This window comes from Budorcas taxicolor, chromosome 10 (assembly GCF_023091745.1).
Source record: "Budorcas taxicolor isolate Tak-1 chromosome 10, Takin1.1, whole genome shotgun sequence".
Taxonomy (NCBI): Eukaryota; Metazoa; Chordata; class Mammalia; order Artiodactyla; family Bovidae; genus Budorcas; species Budorcas taxicolor.
In genome coordinates, this window is record NC_068919.1 from 79,119,269 (window position 1) to 79,139,565 (window position 20,297).

At 42.8% G+C, this 20,297-nt stretch overlaps 1 protein-coding gene across 2 annotated transcripts in view; it reads right to left on the minus strand.

The window, feature by feature from the left end:
- DCAF5 (DDB1 and CUL4 associated factor 5) overlaps positions 1 to 20,013 on the minus strand; it is a 91,583-nt gene extending 71,570 nt beyond the window's left edge. The window contains exon 1 of one of the 2 annotated variants that reach the window (XM_052646377.1): positions 19,971 to 20,013. Coding sequence is in view for 1 of the 2 variants with exons in the window: in XM_052646376.1 (XP_052502336.1) it covers positions 19,792 to 20,005 (214 nt within the window). In the remaining variant the exon portion in view is untranslated. Of the gene's footprint in view, positions 1 to 19,791 lie in introns of both variants that reach the window. The other variant, XM_052646376.1, reaches the window with a different exon arrangement.
- Between the last annotated feature and the right edge of the window lie 284 nt (positions 20,014 to 20,297).

The window sequence follows — 20,297 nt, forward strand, 5'->3', positions numbered from 1 at the left end:
CAGAAAAGAAATATAACTGAGGGAACCTCTGTGTTTTTCATTAAGATATCAACAGGCAGCACGACCTCTCCCTGCCAGCAGCACGAACTCTCTTGAACTGCTGCTGCTGCTAAGTCGCTTCAGTCGTGTCCGACTCTGTGCTACCCCGGAGACAGCAGCCCACCAGGCTCCCCGTCCCTGGGATTCTCCAGGCAAGAACACTAGAGTGGGTTGCCATTTCCTTCTCCAATGCATGAAAGTGAAAAGTCAAAGTGAAGTCGCTCAGTCGTGTCTGACTCTTCGCGACCCCATGGACTGTAGCCTACCAGGCTCCTCCATCCATGGGATTTTCCAGGCAAGAATACTGGAGTAGGGTGCCATTGCTCTTGAACTGCAGTAGCATTAAAAAAAGAACAAAGTTCAATAAAAAAGGAAACAGAGTATCTACACCTATGCACTCAAAGTCATTACCATTCTCAACCAAAGAATCTTCTCCTATCACCCAGATTATCTTTAATCTTCATTTTGGATTTAATTTTACAAAATAAATAAATATTTGGTGATTTAACATGAATGGTTATTTGTAGAGTGCCTTGGGATAATTTAAAATGATGTGTTCTTAGTACCTAAAATGATAATGGCAGCCCAAGTCCACAGGAGATTGGAATCACTGAGGCAGAAACTATCACTCTGACAGGGCCTGCTTCCTCTGCTTGCCCTCAAGGTCAGTGTCAGAAGACACGGTGAACTTTCTCCCCCACCCTGCCCCACTTCCTTAGGCAAGGTATTAAGAGCCCTGTACAAAGATACCACTTTTCAACCATGTGTTGGCAAAAAACACAAAGGATACAAACTGAGGCATTATCTGAAACTGCTGGGCTGCTTTTTAGCCAGTAGAGGGAGCAGAACAGCTGTGCCCAAATTTCTGACCCCAAAAAGCTAAGCAGAGCTGATGAAGCAAGGATAAATCAGTTTAGAACGTGAAAAAAGCTCTAGTTTCTACAGTTCTGTCTCTGTGAGTCATTTGGTCAGTTCAAAAAGGGCAGACACTGACTGTACCACTTACTACCTATGTACGGACAGGTTACGTAACCTCTCTAAATTATATCCTCTCATCTGCAAAACTGAGAAAATAATTACCTATTGTCTATAGTGTTACTGGACTTCCCTGGTGGTTCAGATTATGAAGAATCTGCCTGCAATGTGCTTGATCCCTGGGTCGGGAAGATCCTCTGGAGAAGGGAATGGCAACCCATTCCAGTATTCTTGCCTGGCAATACCATGGATAGAGGAGCCTGGTGGGCTACACAGTCCATGGGATCGCCAAGAGTTGGACATGACTAAGGGACAAACACACGTTAGGATTAATGATAGATCTGTGTGAAGGGCTTGACCCACTGCCTGATAAATAACACAGGAAGAGAAATGTTAGCTAATTATTATGCTATCTGAACTAAAATAATAGCTAACATCAGTTAAACTTACTCTGGGTGAGGGACTATCCTAAGGGTTTTCATGTAGTGGATCTTCTAATCCTCTTAATAACCCTATGAATCAGGTATTATCCAGATGAAACTACAGAAAAACTAAGTAACCTGAAGGTACACAGCAACCAAAAATGTGAGCTGGGATCTCAATCCAGGTAATTTGCCTCCAGAGATGGAGCTCCTTACCACCATACAATCCAGCCTCTCAAGTACACAGAGGCTAGTCACCAAAGCAAATGAGTGAAACTTGCCAGATTAAACAGCAGAGGAGAGATTACACAACTTTGTTTAAAAGAAAGCCACTACTAGGCCAGAGGAGTACAGGCTTAAGTTGGCCATATCTCCCAATGTTTTAAGAGAAGACAGCACCTTGATTATCGCAGGCTAAGTGCAGGCTTCAGTGCAGGCTGCATGCAATTAGCCCATGGAGAGGTTAAAACTGGGTGATTTGTCCAAGGTCACAAAACTGGGGTCGAATGGCAGTTCCTAAATTAGGGAACTCTTTCAACAATGCAAAAGAAGACTCTACACATGAACATCACCAGATAGTCAATACCGAAATCAGACTGATTATATTCTTTGCAGCCAAAGATGGAGAAGCTCTACACAATCAGCAAAAACAAGAGAGGGAGCTGACTGTGGCTCAGATCATGAACTCCTTAGTGCCAAATTCAGACTTAAATTGAAGAAAGCAGGGAAAACCACTAGACCATTCAGGTACGACCTAAATCAAATCCCTTAAGATTATACAGTAGAAGTGACAAATAGATTCAAGGGATTATATCTGATAGAGTGACTGAAGAACTACGGACGGAGGTTCGTGACACTGTACAGGAGACAGGGATCAAGACCATCCCCAAGAAAAAGAAATGCAAAAAGGCAAACTGGTTGTCTGAGGAGGCCTTACAAATAGTTGTGAAAAGAAGACAAGCGAAAAGCAAAGAAGAAAAGGAAAGATATACTCATTTGAATATAGAGTTCCAAAGAATAGCAACGAGAGGTAAGAAAGTCTTCTTCAGTGATCAGTGCAAAGAAATAAAGAAAAACAATAGAATGGGAAAGACTAGAGATCTCTTCAAGAAGATTAGAGATACAAAGGGAACATTTCATGCGAAGATGGGCACAATAAAGGACAGAAATGGTATGGATCTAACAGAAGCAGAAGATATTAAGAAGAGGTGGCAAGAATACACAAAAGATCTTCACGACCCAGATGATCATGATGGTATGATCACTCATCTAGAGCCAGACATCCTGGAATTCGAAGTCAAGCAGGCCTTAGGAAGCATCACTACAGACAAAGCTAGTGGAGGTGATGGAATTTCAGTTGAGCTATTTCAAATCCTAAAAGATGATGCTGTGAAAGTGCTGATACACCAGCAAATTTGGAAAACTCAGCAATGGCCACAGGACTGGAAAAGGTCAGTTTTCATTCTAATCCCAAAGAAAGGCAATGCCAAAGAATGCTCAAACTATAGTACAATTGCACTCATCTCACACACTACTAAAGTAATGCTCAAAATTCTTCAAGCCGGTTCACATACTGTGAATTTCCAGATTTTCATGCTGGATATAGAAAAGACAGAGGAACCAGAGATCAAATTGCCAACATCCACTGGATTATCGAAAAAGCAACAGTGTTCCAGAAAAATATCTATTTCTGCTTTATTGACTATGCCAAAGCCTTTGACTGTGTGGCTCACAACAAACTGTGGAAAATTCCTACAGAGATGGGAATATCAGACCACCTGACCTGCCTCCTGAGAAATCTGTATGCAGGTCAAGAGTTAGAAGCAACAGTTAGAACTGAACATGGAACAACAGACTGGTTCCAAATCAGGAAAGGAGTACGTCAAGGCTGTACATCATGAGAAACACTGGGCTGGAAGAAGCACAGGCTGGAATCAAGATTGCTGGGAGAAATATCAATAACCTCAGATATGCAGATGATACCACCCTTATGGCAGAAAGTGAAGAAGAACTAAAGAGCCTCTTGATGAAAGTCAAAGAGGACAGTGAAAAAGTTGGCTTAAAGCTCAACATTAAGAAAACTAAGATCATGGCATCTGATCCCATCACTTCATGGCAAACAGATGGGGAAATAGTGGATACAGTGGCAGACTTTATTTTCTTGGGCTCCAAAATCACTGCAGATGGTGACTGCAGCCATGAAATTAAAAGACGTTTACTCTTTGGAAGGAAAGTTACGACCAAGCATAATCAAAAGCAGAGACAATTCTTTGCCAACAAAGTCTGTCTAGTCAAAGCTATGGTTTTTCCAGTAGTCATGTATGGATGTGAGAGTTGGACTGTAAAGAAAGCTGAGTGCCGAACAACTGATGCTTTTGAACTGTGGTGTTGGAGAAGACTCTTGAGAGTCCCTTGGACTGCAAGGAAATCTAACTAGTCCATCCTAAAGGAAATCAGTCCTGAATATTCATTGGAAGGACTGATGCTGAAGCTCAAACTCCAATACTTTGGCCACCAGATGTTAAGAACTGACTCAATGGATCATTGGAAAAGACCCTGATGCTGGGAAAGATTGAAGGTGGGAGGAGAAGGGGATGACAGAGGATGAGACAGTTGGATGGCATCACCGACTCAATGGACATGAGTTTGAGTAAACTCTGGGAGTTTACTCAGGGTTTACTCAATTTACAGGGAGGCCTGGAGTGCTGCAGTCCATGGGGTCGCAAAGAGTCAGACATGACTGAGCAACTGAACTAAACTGAACTGAACTGAAATTAGGGAGAAAAAAAATCAAATGGCAAGTGCAGGCTGGGGTGGAGAGAAAAGGTGGAATCACATGAATTTTGCTGTTCACTATGAAGAAGTAGCCACAGGAGTAATACCTCTCCTATTACTCTGCTCTTACCTAGTATCTTTATCCTGAAAATTATTCCACTCATCTACCGATTATCTCATTTTTTCACATATCCAATTAAGTAAGGCAGAAATATTCCCCATTTTAAGGATGTGAAGAGTAAGGCAATGGTTTGCCTCAGTGAAGGAAGCCTAGACTCCTAGTTTGAAACACTTTACACTAAAGAAGAAGCAGAAATTAAAGTGGCAGCAACACCCTAAAGAGACAACTAGAACACTGGGAAATAAAATGGTTTCTCTAAAATCAGATGACTAATAGCAGTGGAGTTTAATAGAATTAGGGTCTTTAAATCCTAAGCTAGCACACCAATCCCTAGAAAATGTCTCTACTTCCTAAACAGAAATAGAGGGAAAAATCCATATCAGAATCACAGAATAGAGTCCGAAGACACCCAACAGATCATCTTCTCTAATATCCCCATTCTGCCAATGAAGAAACTAAGGCACAAAGAGGTAAACTCACCTGCCAAAAAAACACACCACCAGTTAGAGGCAATGATATGCTATGCTAAGTCACTTCAGTCGTGTCCGACTCTGTGTGATCCCATATATGGCAGCCCACCAGGCTCCCCCAACCCTGGGATTCTCCAGGCAAGAACTCTGGAGTGGGTTGCCATTTCCTTCTCCAATGCATGAAAGTGAAAAGTGAAAAGTGAAAGTGAAGTCACTCAGTCATGTCCAACCCTCAGCGACCCATGGACTGCAGCCTACCAGGGTCCTCCGTCCATGGGATTTTCCAGGCAAGAATACTGGAGTGGGGTGCCACTGCCTTCTCCAGTTAGAGGCAAAGTGAGATTCAAATCCAAGATGTCTGAGTCCAAAGCCCCTGTTTCTCCTAAAGTGTAGTAAGCAGAGGCCACTGGATGATTTCAGACAGTAGAGAAATGACTTTAATAATTATGTATTTTAACGTGAGTTAGGGGGAAAAAACCTAGCATATTAAACTCATGATTTCATGGATATTATAATAATGTAAAGTTTCCTTTCAAATACTGTTTTAAGGAATCAATTTAGAAAAAATGCTAAATAGCAAGGTGATATATGAAAAAACATAAAACAGCAGAGGTGGCCTAATTTCAATTTCATTTTTTTAAATATACACATATAAAGACTAAATAAAGTATGTCCCATATGTCCAAAATGGTCATCCTGAGTAGGTGTGATCTTTCTTTAAATATCTGTTTTCCAAATTTCCCATAATTAACACGACATTTAAAAAACATGAATAAGTGGGAAGTCTGTCTTATAAGTGCCATAATCTGATAAATTGTATGACTCAACAGGAAATTCTCAATAGTAAAGTATGGCAGCAGTGAAATGTCAAAGGACAAAAGCTCCTCAAATAGAGCTGCTGAGTGCTCAGTCGCTCAGCTGTGTCTGATTCTCTGTGACCCCATGAACTGCAGCCCGCCACTGGAATTTTCCAAGCAAAAATACTGGAGTGGGTTGCCATTTCCTACTCCAGGGGCTCTTCCCTACCCAAGGATGGAACCTGGGTATCCTGTGTCTCCTGCATTGGTAGGAGGATTCTTTACCACTACAGCCACCTGGGAAGCCCCAAACAGAGCTAGGGCAACACTAAAAACAGATTCTCTGGGCCTCAACAACAGTAAGAATTTATAGGGAATTTATGAGAGTGGACAATACATTCATTCTGTGGTATTCCCAGACCACAGACTGTCCTCATGTCCTGTCTCATTTCTGCCACAGAGAGAACTAACCTGGACAGTATGCTTTCTCAATTAAAGCATAGATGCTCTTCATTCATTCTGTGAAGTTTCTTATTTTTACTTTTTTCTTTAAGTAAGAAAACTGCCTGTTTGTCTTTTGCAGAATTCCTTGCATTAAGAAAGGAATAATATAATAAAGTTTTCTTTTACCCTTCATAGGCAATTTCTAACAATTAAACCCCAGGAAGGTAAACACAGAGGTCAACTCTGAGACTAAATCAAGTTGACGGTGGTTGCCAAACACGCCAATTTCAGTTGTTTCTTGCCAGTATGTCTAAGGCAAAACATGCTGCAGCCACCTATGGCAGGAAGCCATAAAATATTAGTACCAGGCCATCAAACACAGTTAAGAAATCTACAAAAACAAACAAACAAACAAAAAACCAATCCTCAGAGATTCCAATTAGTTACTTAGCTTTAAGGAGTAATGCCAAATACACAACCAGAATTTAGATATAAGACTTTAATGGAAATTTAGAAATGAGGAAAGTTGTATAACAAGATTTTGACAGGTATCTGGATTTGCAAAAAATTCCTCCTCCTGAGTAATGTTCTTGGAAGACGTTTTAAAATAAGGATGTACAGGCAGGCTAAGAATTAAAACTAGAGAGTCAACCAGATTGACAGTCTGCCTACACCCTGGAAAATCTCTACTACTCATTTGCAAAATAATGAGGCATCACCAACTTAATAAAAACAATCCCTTTCAGAGACAATAAAACTGCAGACAGAATGTACTGGTGGAGTAAGCCACTTTGAGGAAGTCCTTTATAAATGCAGAACCTATTTTCCCTACTGAGGGACTATGTCAGAAGACCCAGATTTTAATCTTGCTTGTACTTCTTACTAGTTGTGAGCTACTGGGCTAATCATTTTACCTCTTTATTCCTTTATGTTCTTACATGTAAAATTAAAGGGGTTCCGTTAGATGATCATTAGTTCTTTTCAGCAATAAAACTGCATGATTCCACAGGGGCAGAACACCAGCAGCCTAAAATCACAAGATGGGTGAAATCAGGCCTTAACCCAGGTCTCTTAAACTTCTTCAATGATGACATTACATGGCATCAAAGACACTCTATATAGCCAATACCTGAAAAACTACAATATCTGAAAACTCTTCACAGGGCCAACCTATACACTTGAAAGAGTCAACTTTTATTCCAAATGTACCTGGTACTAGACAGATAATCTACAAAACTAAGCCTTTAGCATGGTTTTAATATCTATATCACATCACTTTGGGTTAAAAACACCTCAGGAAAAAAATTCCAACTCAGTGGAGAATCATTCATCAAAATGCCTTTCCTCAAAATCAACTCTGCAAAAAAACCAACCCACAGGGAGAGTTTTTTAAAAAAGAAAGGAAGGAAGGGGACCTCCCGGTTGTCCAGAGATTAAGAATCCACCGTCCAATGTAGGGGGCACAGGTTCAGTCTCTGGTGGGGGAACTAAGATCCCGCGGGCTGCAGGGCAACTAAGCTTGAGCACCACAACTAGAGAAAACCCCACACACTGCAAATCCTAAACCCGTGCGCTCTGGAGCCTGCAAACCACAAACAGGGAAGCCTGCAACCGCTGCAATGAAGATCCAGCAAGCCAAATATTAAAAAAAAAAAAAGAAAATAAAGAAAAAAGAATGTACAAGTGAATAGCAGGACAAGAACTATAAGAGGAAGTACATGGAAAGGAGAAGAAAACTTAGCCTCTAGATCTAGCATTTTCTTAATGGTTTTAACCTGTTTTTTGGCGGGGAGTGGGGTGGTTTCCAGGACAAGGAGAAAAATGACTAACCAACCTCTTTGCCTCTCAAACTTATACCTTCAAAGTGGCAGCTGGAAGACCTCACATGGGGAGAATGGAGGCTTGGAGGCTTTTCCAGCAGAGGCATTCAACAGTGAATAGAAGGAGTGAAGAGACTAACGCTTTGGTTCTACCAGAGTGCCAGACAGCTCTTATGATCATGAGTAGGTGGCCCTATGATTTATCATCCAAACCAGGACCTTTTTAGGAATGAAAGAGCACTAATAATTGTATCAGGGCTATGGGGAAACTGGGTCCCAAGTAAATCAGATATATGGTCATCTTAGGTGTTAAGGGCCCCGGCAAAGGCAGGGGTGCTTCCCCGGTGGCTCAGCGGTAAAGAATTCAGCTGCAACGCAGGAGACACGAGTTCAATCCCTGGGTCGGGAAGATCCCCTGGAGGAGGAAATGGCAACCCACTCCTGTATTCTTGCCTGGAAAATCCCACGAACAGAGGAGCCTGGAGGGCTACAGTCCATGAAGTTGCGAAACAGTCAGGCATGACTTAGCAACTAAACAACAAAACAAAGGTAGGGGATCTACAGAGTTAGCTGATCGACCATATGACGAAATCTTACCTCACCTTATCTACCATAGGAGCCCCAGCAGCAGCAACAGGGAAGATGGAAATCAGCCTTTCGGCTAATACCATCTCTGCTCCTTGGGTACAATATTAACTTGTCAGTTACCTCTGGTGCCATTTTCTCATTGATTCCTACATGTCCCAGCCCTCTGGAATAAAATCCTTTACAATTGGTCCTAACAGTACTCAAAGCATGCAGACCTGATCTCCAATGCATATCAACTCTGTATCCCAAGAGGTACATGACAGAATCTCGGGTATCTAACACTGCAAAGTGCAAGGAGTGAGCAAGGTGACCAAAGGAAGTGTGAACGTGAAGGCATGGGAGAGCAGGTATCTAAAGTGACCAACTGCTGTTGTCAATTCTTCCCCTTAATCCCTGACCTATAAAAACTGATGTAAGGGCAAGTGGAATCCAAGAGCAGAACCTGAAGAGTAACCCTCCTTTTTCACCCAGTCAGTGAGTAACTCTGGAAGGAACCAAAACACCTTCTTTTTGACAAAAACAGAGTGAAGCTGCAAGAACCCTACACTCCTTGTTAGCATTAGAAGCGCTTCCAAATGGCTTATGGGCAGACCTCCCATGCTGCACTGTTTAAACCGCCTTCCAAAAAGCAATTTATTCTCAAGCACATTATTTATCTCTATCCCAGGCCTATATATTTTCTCCCCATGTATAATTATAAGGATATACTCTTATTTCTGTTGGCTGGAATTCAGCCAAACATACTCAAGCAGCATAATTTCAGCAGAAATCAAACTCAAATCACAAGCTCAGTGAATACATATATATTGTTTGTGCTTCTAGTGAGGTAAATGGGGAATAGGAACTAACTTGGTAACCAGAGTATGTATACCAACTTTTATTCAGACTAAAGCAGGTGAGTTTAACCCAGTATGAAGTTAGTCACGTGGTTTATAGAAGCAAGCATGAAACACGCAGTGTTAGGGAAGAAGACTTTAGAAAGCTGCCAAAACCAAAATCCAGGTGAAGTAAGTTTTAGTCCTGAGAGAGATCTTGAGAGGAGAGAACTGAAGCTGTGACCAGAACTGTGCCTGTTATTGGCTCCAAGCCCATGATATCCCTTCAACCTCAACCCCTTCCTTGTTTTCACATAAAGGGGGAAAAAAACCATTCAGCACACCAGAGTGACAGCATAGGGAGCTGAGAATAGAGGGGAAAGGTCAAATTCTTTTAAAACGTATATAACATTCCAAAAACTTTCAGAGCAGTTAGCAGCATGTCTCAGAACTCACGCAGACCCAGGCTGGAAATCCAGCTTCACCACAAACTACAGGTTTCACAAGTTACTTAACTTCTCTAAGCCTCAATTTATTGTCAAACATTTTTTTCTTTCTTCTCGTTTTTGAGGGCACTGCAGTGGGATCTTAGTTCTCTGTCCAGGGACGGAGCCCGCACCTCTGCAGTCGAAGTGCAGTCTTACACTGGACTACCAGAGAAGTCATTGTTAAACATTTGCTTTTATAAACAGTAATATCTCAAACACCAGATGAACCATTCCTACTTAATGTGGTACACGCTGGGGAGCACTGTAGATTTTTGAGAGATCAGCAGGAGATATAAGATAATGAGTTAAATTTTAGGGAGCTTATATTATGTTGGCAGTGGTGAGTAACAAGTATTAAAGCTGAAAAGAACAAAAATTTGGGAAGCAGCTATTGGAATCAAATTTTCTACAAAGATTAAGGTAATATATAAGGCAGTAAAAAAATCTTATTTCATTCCTAGAATTCTATTTCATTTTCTTTTAATGAAAGACAATGAATTCCAGTATCTATTTTTCCACTAATGCCCTGAGTGAGTGAGTGAATGTTAGTCACTCTGACTCTGTGGGACCCTATGGACTGTAGCCCTCCAGGCTCCTCTGACCATGGAATTCTCTAGGTAAGAATACTGTATTGGGTAGCCATTCCCTTTTCCAGGGCATCTTCTCGATAACCCTGGTATCTCACATTGCAGGCAAATTCTTTACCATCTGAGCCACCAGGGCAGCCCACTAATGTCCCACCTGTTCTCATTACAGAATCCTCAGCAGTCATTTATCAGTGTCCTCTCTTGATTCTTTAGCACTTTGTTATGACAATTAATACAAAACCTTCAAATCCCCTATCTTTCTAGATCATAAGTAACACTGGCTATTCTGCAAGTGGCAAATAAGACATACAAAGTGCTTAGCAGAGGGCATGGCAAATGTGTGTGCATTTTCACACACTATCTGCTAAATAAATGTTTTAATAAAGTAACTCAGAGCTATTATTGAGATTAAGGAGGCAGACATAGTGTGTTCTCAGTAAATATTTTGAATGAATAAATGTAACATACCTATTTGAAACAAGTTATTTACATCAAAACATAGCAACACAATTTATCATCTAAGAGGAGCAACTAGAGTTGGACATATGCTCAGAAATTGCTAACATTTCAGCTTTCAACTCTTTCGAAGAGGTCCAGAAAAGGTCGCCTGCCTGATGAGAAGGGGCAGAAAGCTATTGAAAGGTAACCTACAAGCAGCACTTGCCTGGGAGCAGAGTCCTACTTAGTCCTCACTGCCAGAGACTGACCAAGCACTCTGGGCAAGTCACCTTTCTACTTCTCCACTCCCTCTCCCATAAAATGAAGATCTTTCCATCTCTCTGATTCCATGAGAAAGAAGGAAGAACCCAAATAGGCTTTCTAAACTAGTATTTCCCAGTCAGTCAAGATCAACTTTTGATTTTTGTCATATCTATATAACACAGCCACTATCATTTTTCTTTAAAAGAACTTTTAAAAATTTAGCTTCACCTTAAGCAATAAATCCATGAAAGCTATTTTATACATGTTAATTAACTTTTCTAACCTGTATAAAATAAATGTACTATTAAAATGTAAATATTCACTCAAAGATCCCTTAAAATCATCTTGTATACCCACACTTTGGCAAATAGTAACCTAACTATTATAGGTTACTCATAACTTAAAAGCAAAAAATTTAAAGAACACAAATTAAGTAAAAAATAAATGCAATTTCGTGTTTCCACAATAATCTAAGCATTAATCTTAACAAATCAATATTCAGTTCTTAAACTATAAGAGATAAGACTTTTACTATAATGTGGATCACCAAGAATTGAAAATAGAATTGATTCCTTCTTAACCTACATAATCTTCATTTGAATTAGGAATTTCGTTCCTTTAACCTTAAAAGGCTTTAATTTCACCCTTGAATATTTAAATTCAGACTAAAACAATAAGAAAAGCAATTACTTCCTTCTTGAAACCATGAAAAAGAAAACAAAAAGATCAAAATTAAACACTGTTTATAAGCAATGAAAGTGCTCTTCACCTTGCTCAATGCATGAGAAAACAAATGAAACCCACTTAACTCAGAATTCAGAAAGCAGCACTCCTGGGTCTCAAGTTTTACTGGTTAATAAAGTGTCCTTGATCTAAATGATTCCAACTACTTCACATCCAAATCTATCAGTAGTCAAGTGAATGAGCACACACTTGTACCTGGCTGCCACCTCTCTTTAGTGTGTGGCCAGGATATACAACTGAGGGCCACGGCTCTTCAGAACTCTTAGGGATCAAAAAATGTACTAAGTTCAGTGATGATCCTCTGAACAGTAATGAACATAAAGACAATTTTTTGATGTACTTATAATGTCTAATGAGACTGGTGGCCATCAGTTAAAACTCACTAGGTTATTTTAAAGCAAAAGTGACAAACCCAGGCATAATTTTACATTTGCCAGTCTTTGATAGATAGCAATTAGTTGACTGAAAAAAGAGTGGGAAAAATAATATGTATCTATAAATATCTGTGATACCATATCCTTGTGACATGATCTCTAAAATGTATCATAGCAGTGTCCTCCAAGGCCATTTCTATAAGCCATCTTTTTTTCCCCACTCAGGCTAACAGACAAGGGGATTTTTGCCATATGAAACACTAAAAACCAGAGAAAAATCAAATATCTATTAAAGTATCATAAAGCAGAAGAGAAAATTTTTAAAGGACCAGGCACTGTCACATCTGAGAAGTAAAGGTTCCACAAATGCAAGCTTAAGAGTATGATTTACACCTGATTCATCATCTCTGTACTTCCCATAGCTCCTGTCTTATAAACAGTATGTGCCCAAAAACTATTTGTTGAACTAACAGACCAAAGAATAAAATTTAACACCTTCACAGCAATCAATTATCAGTAAATAGAAAAGCCCAGAAGAAAATCCAAGAATTGATTCTCCTAATCACCATGTCAAAATGTATGTAACTACAAAAGCTTAGTCAGAAATCTGGCCATATTTCTCCTGATAAACTAACCCCTGGACCAAGATATTCATTCTAATTAAACATGTGAGAAGTTTTAATAAAGTCAGAATTCATTTAACTGGCTAAAGCCAAACACTTTACCTATAGGTAATATGTTCTTACATGAGTTAATTTACAGAAAACTGATTCCATAAAATGAAATATAGGGACTTCGTTGGTAGTCCAGTAGTTAAGATTGCGTGCTTCCACTGCAGGGGCCGTGGGTTTAATCCCTGGTCAGGGAAGATCTAAGATCCCTCATACCTCAAGGTGCAGACAAAAAAATTAATTTAATTAATTTAAAAATAAATAAAGCTTAATTACATAAACTTAGTAGCCCAACCCACCCCCCACCTCCGCAAAAGAAATACAACTAGTGATTGGGCAACAGGAAATGATCATCAGTTAATAGGTTCCAATTAAGCATATACTTATCATCACAGCTATTATTTGATGCTTAAAATTATGCTGTGACAACAGTATCGGGGTTAAGCTTATTCATAAAGCGTTTCTAACATTTCCCCTCACTGAGATCATTCTTAATTTTTCACACTGTTCTGTGCTATCTGCAATAAATGTTAGATGTTGAGGTGTCACTCTCTTAAAAGCTTTTTTGTGAGGTTCAAGTTAAATAGCAACAGTAACAACAATTGCAGCAGTAGCAGCAACCAGAGCAACAGTATGGTCTAGATCCTTGATAGAAAAACTTTACAAGTATTATTTCATTCAACACTTATCACAACTCTGAGATGTATCACTGTCTTTATTGTATGAACATGGAAACACAAAGGATGAGTGATTTGTCAAAGGTAACCCAGTAAGCAAGCAGCTTAGTTGATTTTCATCCCTAGGCACTCTCAATCCAGAGTTCATGCTCTTAACCTCTAGGTATAACTGTGGATACTTATAATAAGTCAAGTCAGAGATCCACAGGAAACAGAAATAGGACTAAATAGTGAGTCCAATTATAAATATTATGACCAAGTAATTAAGTGCCTCTCCCCATTCACAGCTCCTACTTAATTAACACTTTGAAATAGTGTAGTTGCTGATGGTATCTGAAAAGCTTCTGAAGGTGCTTTTTCTACACTGGGTCATAAGGGTTAAAAAAGAGATCATAATCTCTCACTATAACTCAAAACTTCACACTATGGGCTATTAATCTGTTGGTGCTACAAGTTCCAAGGCCTTAAGCATCAATTCAGGGTAAATGATATTATAGCAACTCTTATCCCAAAGAGCTGAATATTTTTGTTTACTGCTAAGTCTGTTTATACAAACCATTTATAAGATACAAGAAAGCAGAGATATACATATATACAGAGCTACATTCTCTTTTTTTTTTGGCTTCCAGGATCTCAATTCCCAACCAGAGACTGACCCTGGCCCTGGCAGTGAAAAATGCCCAGTCTTAACCACTGGCCCGCCAGGAATTCCCCGAGAGCTATATTCTGATTGGTCTTCCAATCAGAACCCAGGAAGATGTTCATCTTCTTCTCCAGGAGAAAATAAAAAGACTTTGAAGTAAGCATATTTCCATTCAAGGGAAAAAGAGAAACATAAGAGGAGGCAGGGCCTCCCTGGTAGTTCAGCAGTAAAGAATATGCCTGCCAGTGAAGGAGACTCAGGTTCAATCTCTGGGTTGGGAAGATTCCCTCGAGTAGGAAATGGCAACCCACTCCAGTATTTTTGCCTGGGAAACCCTATGGACAGAGGAGACTGTCAGACTACTGTCCAAGGGGTCACAAAGAGTCAGACGTGACTTTGCAACTAAACACCAACAAAGAGGAGACAATGGAGGCAATTTAAAAAATCAGATGCAACCAAAGACTCAAAAGGTAAACCTAGGCTATGCCCTAAATAAGCGCACTAGCATAACCTCTTTGATGGTGTCAGGATCTCTCATAAGTAGCATTTCAACATACAATTGTTGTTCCTTACCTCTCTCAAAGAATTAACACCCTTAAATATTCTAAGATGAAACCTGCAAGCATCAAGCATAAGCTGTCCTTTATAGACAGTTGCTGCTGCTGCTAAGTCACTTCAGTCGTGTCCAACTCTGTGTGACCCATGGACGGCAGCCCACCAGGCTGCCCTGTCCCTGGGATTCTCCAGGCAAGAACACTGGAGAGGGGTTGCCATTTCCTTCTCCAATGCATGAAAGTGAAAAGTGAAAGTGAAGTCGCTCAGTCATACCTGACTCTTAGTGACCCCATGGACTTGCAGCCTACCAGGTTCCTCCGTCCATAGGATTTTCCAGGCAAGAGTACTGGAGTGGGGTGCCACTGCCTTCTCTATTATAGACAGTAATGTTCACTCAAACCTATGGAGTTTGCAAAGTACCTTCACATATAACATTTCACTGAATACACCTCCTTGTTAGGGTAACGACAGTAATTTGATAATCCCAGTTTACTGATGAGGAATGATTAGGACTTCCCCTAAATTCAAACAATTTGAGACTAGAAGAGCTTCCAACATCATGTGACACCAAATTCCAGACTTTGTCCATACCATTCTGTGCCTCCTCATTCCACATCAAAAAGTCACAAAACTATCCTGTCTGCCCCATTTGCACATGTTCATTACCAGCACTCTAAGAACAAGTGTCAGCTAATTACGACATCATGAGTTATAAGTACAAAGGGTAAAGAAAACAAACTCAGCATTTTTTCTGAGGCCTGGCACTCTGTTCATCACCCAAACTAAACCTGGCTTAACGTAGTTGTTGCAACTACAGCCCTTCAGGTGGGTGCTGGTATTCCCTGCTCACATCAGGAAAAAAAAGGTTTAGCAACTTGACTAAGGTCACACATTAAATCACGTGTGCTGTGCTGTGCTAAGTCGCTTCAGTCATGTCTGACTCTTCGACCCCATGGATTGTAGCCCACCAGGATCCTCTTGTCCATGGAATTAGCAGTGATTTTAACCATGTGTATGCTATACCACACTGCCTTACGTGATATCACAGTAACACCCTTTAAAGTAACAAAAATATTTTTTAGGTTAAAGCACTTTTGTATTTTAAAATGTCCCAAAACCATCCTCCTTCTTATTGCTGTCCTACATTCACTTCCCAGCTGAGCACCTTTTCTCCTTCCTGGTTTTCTCTGCTTTACTCTTAATATCTACTGGACTCACTGTGCCCTGGAAAAGGGGCTAGCTGTTAGAACAAAAAACCAATGATTTGTCCTTAACAAGCAGTATTGTTTATAAGGCCACAGGATTCATGCAAATATTTTTGCCCTAAGTCTAAGTTAATTCTATCAAATAGTAAGTACCAGGGAATTCCCTGGAAGTCCAGGGGTTAGGACTCTGCGCTTTGACTCCCACAGCCCCAGTTCAATTCCTGGTCAGGGAACTAAGATCCTACATGCCTCCCAATATGATCAAACAAAATTTAAAAGAAAAAAACAAACAACAAAAACCCCCACACAAATAGCGTGTCAGTTAAAAGAAACGTTAGCCTGCAAAAACAATTAGAAAATGAAAAGAGTGAACAAATTAAGGACAATCTATCGTTTTAAAAAAATTGTTTTTCTTCCAGTTTTACTAAAATATATTTGACACACAACACTGTAAGGTGTACAGTATAATGATTTGGCTTACATATATCATGAAATGATAATCACAGTAAGTTTACTGAATGGTCCACCAGCTCATATAGATATAAAATTAAAGAAATAGGAAAAAAAAATTTTGTCATTGGAAGGACTGATGTTGAAGCTGAAACTCCAATACTTTGGCCACTTGATGCGAAGAGCTGACTCAATGGAAAAGACCCTGATGCTGGGAAAGATTGAGGGCAGGAGGATAAGGGGACAACAGAGGCTGAGATGGTTGGATGGCATCACCGACTCAATGGACATGGGTTTGGGTGGACTCCGGGAGTTGGTGATGGACAGGGAAGCCTGTTGTGCTGCGGTTCACGGGGTCGCAAAGAGCTGGACACTAGCGACTGAACTGAACTGAAAGATTTACTCTCTTAACTTTCATATATAACATGCAACAGTGTTAACAACTGCACTATACATTTCACTCCCAGTACCTGTTTCTTATAACTGGAAGGTTGTACTTTTTGACTGCCTTCACCCAATTCCTCACCCCTTGACCCGACCTCTGCCTCTGGTAACCACAAATCTGATCTCCTTTTCTATGGAACATTATATCATAATCATCACATTTGAGGGCTTTAACCAATCCAGACAAGATATAGGAACTACAACAAAATGCACAGAAGTAATCTCATCTGACCTCTTACTACATTTTTGGTGAAACATTAGGAATAGATAGCATTAGCCTCAAAATACCTGGAGCTCTTCCCCTCAGGTGTTAACTGCTAAAGAACAATGATAGATAAAATGTAAATATGGTACCTTAAATAGTTTTAAATTTGGGAAGATTACTGAAAGACTTCCTAGAACAAAATTTAATTAGCTTTAACAAGTGAAGGTGTATTTATGACTCCCAAAGGGGGTTTCCTTATCTAAAGCAAACAGGAGGACATTTCTGTTGTATGTTATATTCATAATACATGAATAAGCTAATAAGGCTTTTAACCAAAACTCTACCTACCTTCTGGCAACAAGATAAGCTAACAAAAGCTAACACTACCTGAGCTAAACTGGACGAGCAGGAAAGGGACAGGAGGATATAAAAAGCAAATAGGAAGAACTGAGCTAGAGGGAGTGTGAGAGGAAGAAGGACTAAGGGGCAAAGAAGGCTGGAACCCAGAAGTACAGATGGAGATGGCTACTTACGCCTAGAATCAGAAGATTCACCAGAGCTGCCCTGTGGAAAGGGCCCTGCTCTTCTATAGACTAAAATTAAGATAAAGAAAGTGAACTGGTCCAGTCTAGAGAAAATGGGGTTCATGTAAGACAAAGGGGAACATACAACACAAGGAAAACCGGTAGAGAGGAGGCAACATTTCATCGCCTTAAAAAAAAAGTTCTAATGAAATTTAAATGGATGAATTGTATGGCATGTGAATTATATTTTAATAAATCTGTTATTTTTAAAAAGCGTGTTAAATTGAGCAATGTATGACTGCATTTATCATTTAATCAACATGCTTAATTAGCTCAGTCTGTAATAGCACCTCCCCGTCCCCCCCCCCACCACCACCACCGTCAAAATTCCCTCACTCTGTAGGGTACATTTACTTGGGAATCTCTCTGTCGGAATAAATCAGTCTAGGAAGGAGACGGAGTATGATGAATACAGAGTAGCAGTAGGGGAAAAAACTGCGAGCTCTTTTAACAGCTCTTCCCCCCATTCTTGCCCTGTAGGGGAAGGAAGCTTTTGTTTGGGGGTATGCCTCGAAGTGGAATATCAGATGTCTCCAGGAGATGATCTAGGGCCAAACTCTACCTAGTCAAAGAGAAAACGATACGATGTGGAGAAGTCAAGTCAGTCCTGAAGAAACCCCAGAAGGCTTATCGTGAAACGATCCCAAGTCTTATCTCTGCTACCCCCAAACTGGACGGCACTCCCCGTGCCACTTCGCGAAGAGTTACTTGCGAAGACGTTGGATGCCTTGCCAGGATCCCAGAAGTTTCTGGCGAGCTGCCCACTGACGTAAATTAGAAAACCATTCAGGGACCGGGCTGGGTGAAGCGAAGCGCCACGTCCAGCGCAGGGCTCCCCCTTCCTCCCTCTAGACGTAGGAAAAGGGATGGGGTAGGGAGGGCAGAAGGCGAGCTGGAACGCCAGATCAGCCGTCTTCGCCCTCCTACCCTGGGCCGGGTTTCGGGGAGCCGCCCCCAGCGTACCCCATCCCCACTCGCCCGCCTTGGGCCCACGACCCCCCAAGATGAGGGCGGCGGCGAGCTCCCCCAGGGGCCGCAGGCGCACCTCCTCCGGGGCAGCTGTCGCCACCACCCGCCCGGCCCCGGCCTCCCCGGGAGCAATAGGCTATCGATTCAGCTGCCTGTCGCTAGGAGCCCCGGGAGAGCGAGGCCTACATCGCCCGGCCGGAGCCCCGGCCTCGATTTCGCCACCTACCCCACACCGGAGGGGGAGCCGCGGGAGTGGGCCGGGGGGGCGGGGGGAGGCAATCAAGCCCAGGTGGGCGGGAGGAGGAGGCGCGAAGACCACCTGCAACGGGCAGGCGCGGGGGAAAGAGGGTGCGGGCTCGCGGCTCCCGCCAACCAGTCTCCCGGGGTCGCACCCCTACCCCACCCCCACCACCCCCACCACCCCCACCCCCTGCCCTCACAAGTTGCGCATTCAAGTTCAGGCCGGTGCCCCTTGGCCTTCCAGAGTCCTCGGCACTCCCGAAACCGGAAAAAAAACAAGACACGGAAGAGACCACCCCCAAGACCCGAGGAGAGGGTGCTGGGGCCCCTGAGGGCGCCGAAAGGGGCGGCCCACAGGGACCCGCCCGTCACCTCCCCTCGGCTCACCCGGAGTCGCAGCCCCGACCCCTCCCGGCGGCCAGCCCTGTCACCGCCCTACCCCGGCCCCCCCAGGCCCCTTCCCAGGACGCCGGCGACAGGGGCGCGAGCTCCCCCTCCCTTCCCCCCACCCCGGCCTCAGGCGCGCCTCGGCCTCCTCCCCCTCCAAATCGCCCAAAGGCCCCCCGGACCTTTTAAAGTACACGAAGGAAGAGTTTCCCATCAAACTTTGTCAGGCAGTAACCTCGCCCCCCACCCCCTCGCCGACCCACACTTCCAGGGCAGTCATCAGGACAGATCACTTTACACTCTGGATAAAGCGAATTAAGGACCTGTCAACCATTTTAGGTCTTTTTTTTTTTTTAATAGAAGACATCCTCTTCTTTCGCCTTCCACCCTCCCCCTCCCAGGGTTTTAATCTGACACCCACCTTCCCACCGCCGAAGAAAGGGGGGGGGGGTGTGGGTTGAGGAGGGAGGGGGTACGGACGGAGGGCAGGAGGAAGGTGGCGAGAGAGAGAGTGAGAGAGAGAGAGAGAGAGAGAGAGAGCGGAAAGGGGAGGTTGGAAGGGGGCCGGGAGGCGCGGGGAGGGGAAGGGGGTTGATTTACCTGAGACCAGCCACTGGCCTCCATTGTTGGAGAATTCAATGGCATTGACACAGCCGAAGTGGCCGAGGAGGTCCTTCTTGTAGAGGTTTCTGCAGCCTCGCAGGCGTCTCCTCTGAAAGTCCTGAGTGAGCAGGGGGTCCCCATGCAAGCCCCGCTGGGACAAGAAGCCCACCACTGACCTCATGCTGCCCCCCAGGCCAGCTCTCCTCTTCATGCTGGAACCGCCGCCGCCGCCGCCGCCGCCGCCGCCGCTCGCTCGCGCCGCCGCCCCTCCCTCGGCCTCACGCGCGGCCGCCGCTCTCCTCCACCCCCCCACCCGGCCCTCCCCCCGCGCTGCGATCCGGCTGGTTCTTTTAACCAGCCATAGCAAGAGACGGAGCGAGGTGTGCAGACACTCGGTGGCGTTCGCGGCTTCCTGACGGTCCCCTCCCTCCCCTTCCCTCCAACCCCTCCCAGACTCCTCCCTCTCCTTCTCCGCCTCCTCCAGCAGCTGATCCACAGCTGCG